Source organism: Pleurodeles waltl, chromosome 1_2 (assembly GCF_031143425.1).
Source record: "Pleurodeles waltl isolate 20211129_DDA chromosome 1_2, aPleWal1.hap1.20221129, whole genome shotgun sequence".
Classification (NCBI taxonomy): domain Eukaryota; kingdom Metazoa; phylum Chordata; class Amphibia; order Caudata; family Salamandridae; genus Pleurodeles; species Pleurodeles waltl.
In genome coordinates, this window is record NC_090437.1 from 132,042,390 (window position 1) to 132,055,009 (window position 12,620).

Sequence of the window (12,620 nt, forward strand, 5' to 3'; positions counted from 1 at the left end):
TGTTATCACCTTATACCAGGTGTCCCCTATTAGTGAGGTGTAGGCAGTGTCTAGGAAGCCAGGGTTCTCTAGAGGTAGCTGTGGATGAGCAGCCAAGACTTATCTAGGAGACATTCAAAGCTTATGTAATACCACTATAGTCACACAGCACTTACACACATGAAAGAACCACACAGTGTTACAAAAATAAAGGTACTTTATTATGCTAACACAAATACTAAAATACTGTGTAGGCAATACTCAACTGGAAGGTGAGTAAACACACTTTTATATACACATTGGCAGTTAGGGATTGGCCAAGAAGGCAATAGAAAAGAGTGAAATAACCGAAAATAATGGCGACCCTAAGGGGAGACCAAACCATATTCTAAGTAAGTGGAATGCAAAAGTCAGTCCCCCACCCAAGAAAGTGGAATCTGTAGAGGGGAGCTGGAGGAACTAGGAACCCCAAAAGGTAAGTACCTGGGTGCCTCCCAGTGACCAGAAGTTTTTTCCCCAAACCCACGGGTAAACTTTGGAAAAGGACTGTGCAAGACCAAAGCAAGACTGGAAGAAACCAAAGGTGTTTTTGACAGAAGAGGACCTACAACAGAAGGGGACCAAGTCCAGTTCGAGTTGGAGTGTCCGGTTGGGGCAGGAGCCACTACCCACCATTCTGGAGTTGCAGGACTAGGTCGACTGTGAAGACAATGAGTCAGCTGTGCAGCACTGGAGCAGGAGAAGAGTTCCAGAAGTGATGCAGATGATGTCCCACGGTGGAAGAAGAGTTGCAGTCAGTCAGTGGTGTGGAAAATCCACCAACAAGCCTTGGCAAAGCCAAGAGTTGCAGATAGAGTTGTACAAGGAAGGTCCAGGGGGACTCAACTCAAAGAGGGGAGTCCCAGGTGACCCCTAGCAGTGAGGAGAGTTGGAAGACGAGGATGCAGCCCCCACAGGCAACTCACAGACAGCAGGCACAGGAGTCTCCGTAAGGCCCACTCAGCACTCCTGAAGAGGAGTCGCTGTAGCAGCAGGCAGGAGACTGTGCTTTGCAGGGAAGAGTGCTGGAGGCTGGGGTTACACAGAGCCTGAAGATCCCTTGGAAGAAGAGCCAACAAGCTTTGGTAGCTGCAAAAGATGTGGTGCACAGGGGTATTGTTCTGCAAGGAGAGGCGAGGGCTTACCGTCTCACAATTTGGACAGCTGGTAGAGAGGACCAAGGGGATCACTCCAGACCACCACCCGTGATGCAGGATCCACGCAGTTCCAGAGGAGAGAGGATCCACGCAGCCGGTCGCCGTTGCAGTAAGTGCCTGTGAATGCAGGGGAGTGACTCCTTAACTCCAAGGGAGATTCCTTCTTGCTTATTGTAGGAGGCTGGACTGGCTTGTAGTGAGTACCAAGGGGTACTTGCACCTTGCACCAGGCCCAGTTATCCCTTATTAGTGTATAGGGTGTCTAGCAGCTTAGGCTGATAGATAATGGTAGCTTAGCAGAGCAGCTTAGGCTGAACTAGGAGACGTGTGAAGCTACTACAGTACCACTTAGTGTCATATGCACAATATCATAAGAAAACACAATACACAGTTATACTAAAAATAAAGATAAAGGTACTTTATTTTTATGACAATATGCCAAAGTATCTTAGAGTGTACCCTCAGTGAGAGGATAGGAAATATACACAAGATATATATACACAATAGCAAAAATATGCAGTATAGTCTTAGAAAACAGTGCAAACAATGTATAGTTACAATAGGATGCAATGGGGAAACATAGGGATAGGGGCAACACAAACCATATACGCCAAAAGTGGAATGCGAACCACGGATGGACCCCAAACCTATGTGACCTTGTAGAGGGTCGCTGGGACTATTAGAAAATAGTGAGAGTTAGAAAAATAACCCTCCCCAAGACCCTGAAAAGTGAGTGCAAAGTGCACTAAAGTTCCCCTAAGGACAAAGAAGTCGTGTTAGAGGAATAATGCAGGAAAGACACAAACCAGCAATGCAACAACTGTGGATTTCCAATCTAGGGTACCTGTGGAACAAGGGGACCAAGTCCAAAAGTCACAAGCAAGTCGGAGATGGGCAAATGCCCAGGAAATGCCAGCTGCGGGTGCAAAGAAGCTTTTACTGGACGGAAGAAGCTGAGGTTTCTGCAGGAACGAAAAGGGCTAGAGACTTCCCCTTTGGTGGACGGATCCCTCTCGCCGTGGAGAGTCGTGCAGAAGTGTTTTCCAGCCGAAAGAACGCCAACAAGCCTTGCTAGCTGCAAATCGTGCGGTTAGCGTTTTTGGACGCTGCTGAGGCCCAGGAGGGACCAGGGGGTCGCAAATTGGACCAGCAGAGAGAGGGGACGTCGAGCAAGACAAGGAGCCCTCTCTGAAGCCGGTAGCACCCGGAGAAGTGCCAGAAACAGGCACTACGAGGATGCGTGAAACGGTGCTCGCCGAAGTTGCACAAAGGAGTCCCACGTCGCCGGAGACCAACTTAGAAAGTCGTGCAATGCAGGTTAGAGTGCCGTGGACCCAGGCTTGGCTGTGCACAAAGGATTTCCGCCGGAAGTGCACAGGGGCCGGAGTAGCTGCAAAGTCGCGGTTCCCAGCAATGCAGCCCAGCGAGGTGAGGCAAGGACTTACCTCCACCAAACTTGGACTGAAGAGTCACTGGACTGTGGGGGTCACTTGGACAGAGTTGCTGGATTCGAGGGACCTCGCTCGTCGTGCTGAGAGGAGACCCAAGGGACCGGTAATGCAGCTTTTTGGTGCCTGCGGTTGCAGGGGGAAGATTCCGTCGACCCACGGGAGATTTCTTCGGAGCTTCTGGTGCAGAGAGGAGGCAGGCTACCCCCACAGCATGCACAAGCAGGAAAACAGTCGAGAAGGCGGCAGGATCAGCGTTACAGAGTTGCAGTAGTCGTCTTTGCTACTATGTTGCAGGTTTGCAGGCTTCCAGCGCGGTCAGCAGTCGATTCCTTGGCAGAAGGTGAAGAGAGAGATGCAGAGGAACTCGGATGAGCTCTTGCATTCGTTATCTAAAGTTTCCCCAGAGACCCTAAATAGCCAGAAAAGAGGGTTTGGCTACCTAGGAGAGAGGATAGGCTAGCAACACCTGAAGGAGCCTATCACAAGGAGTCTCTGACGTCACCTGGTGGCACTGGCCACTCAGAGCAGTCCAGTGTGCCAGCAGCACCTCTGTTTACAAGATGGCAGAGGTCTGGAGCACACTGGAGGAGCTCTGGACACCTCCCAGGGGAGGTGCAGGTCAGGGGAGTGGTCACTCCCCTTTCCTTTGTCCAGTTTCGCGCCAGAGCAGGGGCTAAGGGGTCCCTGAACCGGTGTAGACTGGCTTATGCAGAATTGGGCACATCTGTGCCCAACAAAGCATTTCCAGAGGCTGGGGGAGGCTACTCCTCCCCTGCCTTCACACCATTTTCCAAAGGGAGAGGGTGTCACACCCTCTCTCAGAGGAAGTTCTTTGTTCTGCCATCCTGGGCCAGGCCTGGCTGGACCCCAGGAGGGCAGATGCCTGTCTGAGGGGTTGGCAGCAGCAGCAGCTGCAGTGAAACCCCAGGAAGGGCAGTTTGGCAGTACCAGGGTCTGTGCTACAGACCACTGGGATCATGGAATTGTACCAACAATGCCAGGATGGCATAGAGGGGGCAATTCCATGATCATAGACATGTTACATGGCCATATTCGGAGTTACCATTGTGAAGCTACATATAGGTAGTGACCTATATGTAGTGCACGCGTGTAATGGTGTCCCCGCACTCACAAAGTTCAGGGAATTGGCTCTGAACAATGTGGGGGCCCCTTGGCTAGTGCCAGGGTGCCCTCACACTAAGTAACTTTGCACCTAACCTTTACCAGGTAAAGGTTAGACATATAGGTGACTTATAAGTTACTTAAGTGCAGTGTAAAAATGGCTGTGAAATAACGTGGACGTTATTTCACTCAGGCTGCAGTGGCAGGCCTGTGTAAGAATTGTCAGAGCTCCCTATGGGTGGCAAAATAAATGCTGCAGCCCATAGGGATCTCCTGGAACCCCAATACCCTGGGTACCTCAGTACCATATACTAGGGAATTATAAGGGTGTTCCAGTAAGCCAATGTAAATTGGTAAAAATGGTCACTAGCCTGTTAGTGACAATTTGGAAAGAAATGAGAGAGCATAACCACTGAGGTTCTGGTTAGCAGAGCCTCAGTGAGACAGTTAGGCACCACACAGGGAACACATACATATAGGCCACAAACTTAAGAGCACTGGGGTCCTGACTAGCAGGGTCCCAGTGACACATAACAAACATACTGAAAACATAGGGTTTTCACTATGAGCACTGGGCCCTGGCAAGCAGGATACCAGTGAGACAGTGAAAACACCCTGACATACACTCACAAACAGGCCCAAAGTGGGGGTAACAAGGCTAGAAAGAGGCTACTTTCTCACACTTATTGTGCAGGCTGAAGACACGTTGCCCTCAGAGGATGCCCAGCCAGGGAAATATTGCAGTTGCCGGAGAAACAATGTTGCAAAGCAGAGTCGTGGCTGGAGTTGTAGATTGTCAGTTCCTGCAGGGTGCAGTTGCAGTCCCGGTGGCCAGAAGATGAAGTAAAGGATGCAGAGGAGTCCTGCTGGAATCCTGCACATTGAATCCGAAGACCCACCCTGGAGGGAGACCCTAAATAGCCTAGGAAGGGGGGTTGGTCACCTAGCAGGTTGACCACCTATCGGGAGGGAGCTGTGACGTCACCTGCCTGACCTGGCCACTCAGATGATCCCAGGGGCCTCTGCCCACCTTGGATTCAAGATGTCAGAATCAAGTGGCTGCCTGGAGGAGCTCTGGGCACCACCCGTGGGGTGGTGATGGACAGTGGAGTAGTCACTCCCCTTTCCATTGTCCAGTTTCGCGCCAGAGCAGGGACCTGGGGTCCCTGGACTGGTGCAAATCAGTTTATGCAGAAGGGCACCAAATGTGCCCTTCAAACCATACCGGTAGCTTGAGGAGGCTACCCCTCCCAAGCCATGTAACACCTATTTCCAAAGAGAGAGGGTGTTGCCTCCCTCTCCCAAAGGAAATCCTTCATTCTGCCTTCCTCTGCTTGAGCAGCCTAAGCAGCAGGAGGTCCAAAACCTGTATGTGGGGTGGCAGCAGCACAGACTGTCCGGAAAAACCCAGAAGACTGGTAATGGCAATGTTGGGGTTCCTCTAAGGAGCCCCCAGAGTGAACTTGGATCATACAAAAAGTACTGGCAACAGTATTTGGGTATGGTTCAGACATGTTTGATACCGAACATGCCTAGGTTAGGAGTTACCATTATGTAGCTGGACACAGGTCCAGTATTGGGGTAAAATGGCTTTCCTGCACTTACGAAGTCCAGGAAAATGGAGCTGGAGTTCATAGGGGCGCACCTTTGCTCATGCAGGGGTGCCCTCATACACAGGTACTTGCACCCTGCCCTCTGGGCTAGGAGGGCCTGCCATAGGGGTGACTTACAGTGACCTAGTACAGTGACCGGTAGTGAAAGGGTGCATGCACCTTTTCACGCAGGCTGCAATGGCAGGCCTGCAGACACATTTTGCATGGGCTCCCATGGGTGGCGTAATACATGCTGCAGTCCATGGGGAACCCCTGGTGCCCCAATGCCCTGGGTACCTAGGTGCCATATACTAGGAACTTACATGGGGGCACCAGTATGCCAATTGTGGGGTGTGCTAAGTCTGGAACAAACAAATTTAGAGGGAGAGAGCACAGTCCCTGGGGTCCTGGTTAGCAGGATCCCAGTGAACACAGTGAAAACACACTGACAGCAGGCAAGAGGGGCAACCATGCCAAAAAGAGGGTACTTTCCTACAGGTGGGTGCGGTGTTGTGGAAGGCCTTGTATGCGTGAGTTAGGAGTTAGAAGAGGCAGTGTTGTGGTACGGGGAGCCATGAGGTGGATCGATCCTGGTTCTTCTGGGGAGGTCAAGGACGAGTCTTGCTGAGGCGTTCTGGTTGGCTTAGGCGGTTGAGGAGCTGTTTCGAGGTTCCGGCATAGAGAGTGTTGCCATAGTCTAGGCGACTGGTGATGAGGGCCTGGATGACTGTTTTCTTGGTGTGGAAGCATGAAGAGGAGATGGCATTGAGCTGTTGCTTCATGGTGAGTTAGGTGTCCAGGATGATTCCTAGATTGCGTGCATGGCTTGAAGGTGTGGGTGGGTGGCCACCAAGAGTCACTCCAGGGAGATGGCTTGCTCCTGAAGATGAGGGATTCGGTCTTGTCTGAGTTAAGTTTGAGGTAGTTGATCTTTATCCATGTGGCAGTGTTGGTCATGGTGTTTTGGAAGTTGGCTCTCAGCCGAGTAGGAGACAATGTGGTAGCGTACGACTTCTGTGCGGGGGCATGTAGCAGTTAAAGAGGGTGGGGCTGACGGATGAGCCCTGGAGGACGCTGCAGATGATGTCCTTGGGGGTGGAGACAAAGGGGGGGCTGGAATGGAAGGAGGTGATCCACTTGAGTGCGTTGCCCTGGATTCTTGTGCTGTGGAGTCTGGTGATGAGTGTGTGGTGAGAGATGGTGTTGAAGGCAGCAGAAAAGTTCAGTAGGATGAGGGTCTCTGTTCCCCCAAGGTCGAGGAGGATTCTGATATCTTCGGTGGCTGAGGTAAGGACAGTCGCTATACTGTGGTTTGGACGGAAGCCAGATTGGGATGGGTCCAACATGTTACTGTGTTCGAGGTATTCTATGAGCCGGAGGTTGATGACCTTTTCCAGTATTTTGGCGGGGAATGGGAGGAGCGAGGTGGGACGGTAGTTTTTGAGTTTGTTGGGTTCGGCTGTGGTTGCTTCACCTCCGCGTTTCTAGGAATCGGGAACTCTGGCTGTGAAGATGGAGGTGTTAAGGATTTCTGTTCTGATTATTTCTTTCCCCAGGTTGTAGAGATGGTGGAAACAGGGCATCTGCAGGGGATCCAGAGTGTATGGAGGTCATGATGGAGAATGTGTCTTTGGTGGAGATCTGTTTCCTTTCGGTGAGGAGGGGTGGGGTGGGTTCGGGTGCATGGTGGGCCGATGTTGGTGGGCTGGGGGTCGAAGTTGCTGTATATATCGTTTTTTTTTTTTTTTTTTTTTTTCTTTTAATCTTGAGGTGGAAGTAGTCTGACAGCTTGTTGCAGAGGGATTAGGAGGGGTGGATTGTGTTCTCGATGGTGGAAGGGCAGTAGAATTCTTTCACGACTCTGAAGAGTTCTTTGGTGCGGTTTGTTCTGGTTCGATGCGGGTGGCCAGTACGACTTTTCTGAACTTCCTGAGTTGGTGGTGGTAGTTGCTGAGGGCAGACTTGAAGTGGTCAAGGTTGTCAGGGGTTTTGCTGGTGTGGCAATGTCTTCCAGCTTCCTGCAGTTGCGTTTGAGGGTCTGAAGTTCTATAGTGAACCAAGGAGCGTGTTTGTTGGTGTTGTTGTTGGCAGAATTCTTGAGAAGGGCGACTGTGTCGGTGGTGGCCATGAGCCAGGAGCCAGTTAGAGAAGTTTTAGGTGCACGTTCAAGGGTGTCAGTGGGGCAGGGTTTGATTCCGTGAGGGTAGTGATCCTTGGGGCTTTCTCAACTTTGGGCCAGCTGCGGTGGGGTACTCTGGGTGGTCCTGGTTGTGGCTTTGTGCAGTCGGTCGATGGTGAAGTGTATGGTGTTGTGGTCTGTCCATGTTAACTCCGTGGTGTGGGAGAACTTGATTCTGTCGCTCAAAGAGAAGATGGGGTCTTGGGTGTGTCCTGCACTGTGGGTAGGGGAGGTGGCCAGCTGGGAGAGGCCAATGATGCTCATGTTTTCGAGGAGTGAGGTGGAGGTGGCGTCTTCGGGGTCTTCTAGGTGGAAGTTGAGGTCCTCCAGGAAAAGGTGGTGGTCGGAGTCTATCGCCGGGGGGGGGGGCGATTAAGTCAGAGATGTGGTTGCAGAAGTTTGTGCTGTGGTCTGGGGGTCTGTATGCGAGGGTTCCCCTGAAAGTGATGTTGCTGTCTGGCTTGATCTGGAAGTTCAGGTGTTCCATGATTGGTGTAGCGTCATCATCTGTGGTGGTGCAGTTGATGTGGATGATAGCGATTCCTCTGCCGTGTCTGTTGGGGGTTGTCGCGGTGGATCATCTTGTATCCGGGGGGAGTAGCAGTGGCGATGTCGTGAGTGGATGAGGTGGTGAACCAGGTTTATGTGGTGAACATCACATCTTGATTGAGGGTGTTGATGGTGTTCCAGGTTTCGATGGCGTACTTGCAGATGGAACAGATGTTTAGAAGTATGCAATGGAGTTAGGGCATGTGGCAGGGACCCTATTGTGTGGGGGTCTTGGTGGAGCTTACGTTGCAGGTGAAGTGGCAGCAGTGGCAGGAGAATGGGGCCCTTGGTGGATTGAGGTGAGACAATGCTTCAGTTGGAGTTCTGGGTCTTAGGTCTGAGGTGCTTGTTTGGTCCGAGGAGCACTGGTGCCGGGTCGTAGAGCCAGGGGCAGACGGGCTTGTCTTAGGCGGGCCACGTTAGCACAGCAACCGCCATTAAGTAGGTCCTGGGAAGGGCGGGGTGAGGAGGAGCAGGGTGTCTAAGGGCAGGAAGGTAAAAACAGCGAGAGGGGCAGCGGGGCTGGAACCCTAGTGGGCAGAGGGCACATGGTAGAGAAACAAGCAAGAAACGAAGAGGAATGAAAAGGAAGTAAGAAAGCGAGAGACAAGCTATAAAGGAATTTGCACAGAGGACAAAGGGTTACGAGGCACAAAAATCGAGAGAAGGAGAGAGAGAAAGTTTATAGGACTGGGAACGAAGGACACAAGGTACAAAGGGACACATGGCACAAGGGCAAGAGAACAGCAGGCTACAAGGAACACAAGGCACAAAAGAGCAAGAGACAAGCAGGACACAAGGGACACAACGCACAAAGGACCTGCAAAGATGAAGAGGCGCAGAGAGGGACAAGCAGGGTAGCATATGGCGGCGAGGGGCGGGGCAGAGCAGAGCGAGTCAAGTCGGGGCAGCACTGAGGCAGCGAGGCAGAGGAGCACAACTCAGGGCGCTGAGCAAAGACGAGTGGCGGCAGGAGAGAGCGGTGCAAGGACCAGCAGTTACTTTTAGTAAGGTTCCTCGATTAAGTATATCGTGCACTCCTCTTGATTTATATAAAGGATGAAAAATAACCTTTGGATTATTAGTAGATTCGTAGGTAGGCATTGCTCCTTCTAATAACCCCAATTTACATTCCATGTCTGGCCTCTGAGTTGGTAATAATAATAATACCAGACGAAGTTATCATTGGTTCTGCTTGACTGCATCGCCCACATACAATACGACAGGAGTAGGAACGGAGTGAACGGAACGGTATATCTAAACATGAAGTGATCAAATGATGGTTAAGTTTATTAATGGCCACATGCCCTCTGTCTCATGAAAGGCAGTCCTTGATTATAAAGTGATTGAAGAGCATGTGGGATAAGTCCTACTGAAAGTCATAGAGATGTAGGGCCTAATTAAGAAAACTCTTCTAAATAGGGGAGTCCAAGATCCTCGTGACAGATGCAGTACGAAGTACACAGGGGTAGGGAGAGGAGAGTCTTTAAAACTGATTTTCCTCCACCCGCAGGGCAAAGCAGGTGGTGTAACCCCAAACATCCCACCCCATAAATCGCTGTTTGCACTGGGTTTTATAAATGTCCAGTAATAGTATAATTGGTTTGCTGCCAAGGGACTGTGATAAATTAAAAAGGGCTTCCGTTGCTTGACTAACTTTATATGGAGTTGAGAAATGTTAGTCCCCCTACATGGAGAAAAATCAAAGACCCCCTCCCACCCCCAGATAAGGGAAACCGTACCCTTTCAAGCCTGTTGTTGTTTAAAGTGAGAGTATGCATACTCAGGTGTTTAGGGCCACATGCCATGGTGTACGACTCAGAGAAGATGTAGCTAAGTTTAAGTCGGACATTCACTGAGAGAAGGCGCTAACTAAGCACAGCAAGGGCTTAGGGGTATGGGCCAATAGGACTGCATTGTCTGCAAACAAGAGGATGGGAGTAAGAGCATTGTTAACAGAAGGTAATCAACAAGCGATCAAATGATGGTTATGTTTATTAATGTACTAAATAAATCTGAAGGGTGTAAGAACACAACCTTGTTACACATCCCTGTAAAATAAGTTTCTGAGAGCTCCCCATTAGGTCCAGACCTACCCTAGCTGAAAGGTCTTGATGTAGGACGGATAAAAATTGCACCACAGCTACATCCATTCCCAGTTCAAATAAAAGCAACCAAAGTTTGATTTGATTTACCTTATTTAAAACACGGGATAGATCTATAAAGACGACAAACAATGGTCATCACTTAGCTGTGGTATAGTTACCTATTCAAAGATAGAGATTTCAGCACTGCTTCATTATATGAAGCCGTTCCCTCGAGCCATATTGGCAAGGACTTAGTTTTATTTATATACAGCGGTTACTACCCCCGATGAAGCATTGAATTACGATGGTATTCTACTGTGTACGCTCCCGAATTCTCTTGAAGATTACTCTTTCAGTGACGTGGCACTCAGTTTATTGACCTGAGAAGAATACAAGGTTGAGTCTGCCTTCCTCGTGTTCAAACTTCTTACCGTCAGATGACCATAATTGTTAGAGGCAAATGCTCGACTCAGTAACTTGTCCCTCCGGCCCTATACTTCTTTATTCTGAAAACATTGTAGTTTCAAAATGTCATTGTTCATTAGGTGTACATTTATTTAATTTGCCTAAAGGATATGACTGTTTATCGACTTCTGTGCTTTGAAGCCAGTTTAATTGGTCATATTTCTTCTAGCGAATTCCAGTGCTGAAGGTGTTGGCCAGGGACAGTCTCTGTGGTTGTTCTCCTGCTGAAATTCTTCGGATGGAAAGAATTATTCTGGAAAAACTGAACTGGGATCTTCACACAGCTACACCACTGGATTTTCTGCACATTGTAAGTTTTACAATAATAACAACACATAGTTTTACACAGTGCTTTATACCACTGTTATGTATTTCTGTTTAGGTAAATAAAAGGTGCTTCTATTACTAAAATAATGGCACCCACTTTACCAACATCAGAAGGATTGAAGGGTTGTCTGAGTTCTGACCAGTGGCAAAGTTTGATACTTCTGTTGGCAGATTCCTTACTTTTTAAATCCTCTCGGACACCAGGATGGTTCTGAAAAAACAACGGCATCTCTTGAAGTGAATTGAATGTTAGCGGTAGGGGCACACATTGGGCCACAGGCCACAGACCAAATCGGTGACGGCAACCTACAAAAAATAGGTCACTCGTAAAGAGAGAGAGAAGTGTGTGTGTTTAAATTGTTAAATCAGACAGGTACAAAGTCAGAGATAAGCATTTTAAGCAAACAACACTGGGTTGCAGTGAAAGGCTGCAGAGTCCATTTACTTTTTCTGTAACAAAGCCTGCCACATTCAGTAGCTGTGGTGAGGGTAGGGGACCAAAGGACAAATAGAACTGGGGTATGGGCCCATCTGGGCACCCCCCAAAAGACGGTAGCCCTGGAAAACTTTGTGTAACATCTCCAGCATGCTGGAAGCAGCACCTTCGGACACTTTGGATGCGTCATCCCATTTCTGAAAGTGATGGCTCAGAGCTACTTATATGCACCACTCCTGCACACTGACAGTGGTTCCTTTTTTAACTATTAGACGCAGATCCAGAACTCTGCTCCCAGCTTTTCAGTTTTACTGATATTGCAAAAAAGGTATTATTTTCACGATGTGCAGTCAAATGGTGTGCCATGCCTGTAGGGAACAAAACCCAGTCACAAACCTGCACAACGTCTGTCTTTGATGCCTTGGCTCCAAACATTACTTGAAAGCCTGCCAAAAGCCATGAAGCCAAACTGTATAGAAAAGGAGAGGCTATTCGTGTTCAACTCTCAAGCCCATTTCCAGTCGCAAATAAATCCAAGACAAAGTCGAGGTCAAGTGATGCAAGCATACGAAAGCCAAACAGAATTGAAGTGAGAAGACACTTAAAAAGCTCTGACTCTGTCTGCTGTTTCATACCCAATTCCGAGCTTGGAACCAGTGTGCCTCGAATTTCCCAGGACATTGCCTGCTCCATAGGCAGATATTTTAGAAGTTCTGGCTCTCTTTGGCCTCCTTGGACCTGTTGAGGCCTCCAGATGGGTTTCCACCATCAGGTCTCCCTGGTACCAAATGACCCCTTTTAGGCATCAGCCAGAGCCAGACTGCTTCTCCACACCTTTACCGCAGGACCTGCCGGTAGTGCCCAGCTGACTGCAGGCTTCTGCTCTAAAGGCCCTTGTTCTGGACTCTATCCTGATTTTGATGTCAGATCTGAAGCAACTTCAGCCAGATCTCAGCCTGTGTCATGCTACAAAAAAACTAAAGCGCAGCCTGTGATGAGTAGGATTCCCATATTGTTCCTTTGTCTCGCCACCAGTGCTGTCAAAATTTGGGAGAATTTTTTGGTATGGACTGCAGTGTGGTTTAGGGGTTTGGACAGGTTCTTCACTATAGACATGGCTGTGACGAGAATAACAATTTACTCCCACCTCAATATATGGAACTGGCCTCCATTTCGATCCTCGTAATGCCAGTGGTTGTAAACTTTGCCTGACACTGTAATGGATGTGCCCTTTGGC

The 12,620-nt window shown here is 49.3% G+C and overlaps 1 protein-coding gene across 3 annotated transcripts in view; it reads left to right on the forward strand.

The window, feature by feature from the left end:
• Positions 1-12,620, forward strand: part of CCNI (cyclin I) — a 344,582-nt gene that overhangs the window by 252,307 nt on the left and 79,655 nt on the right. For 2 of the 3 annotated variants that reach the window (XM_069236820.1, XM_069236822.1), the window contains one exon: positions 10,790-10,930. The exons of the other annotated variant lie outside the window; for it this stretch is intronic. In XM_069236820.1, coding sequence (XP_069092921.1) covers positions 10,790-10,930 — 141 coding nt within the window. The remainder of the gene's footprint in view (positions 1-10,789; positions 10,931-12,620) is intronic. 3 annotated transcript variants of the gene reach the window in all.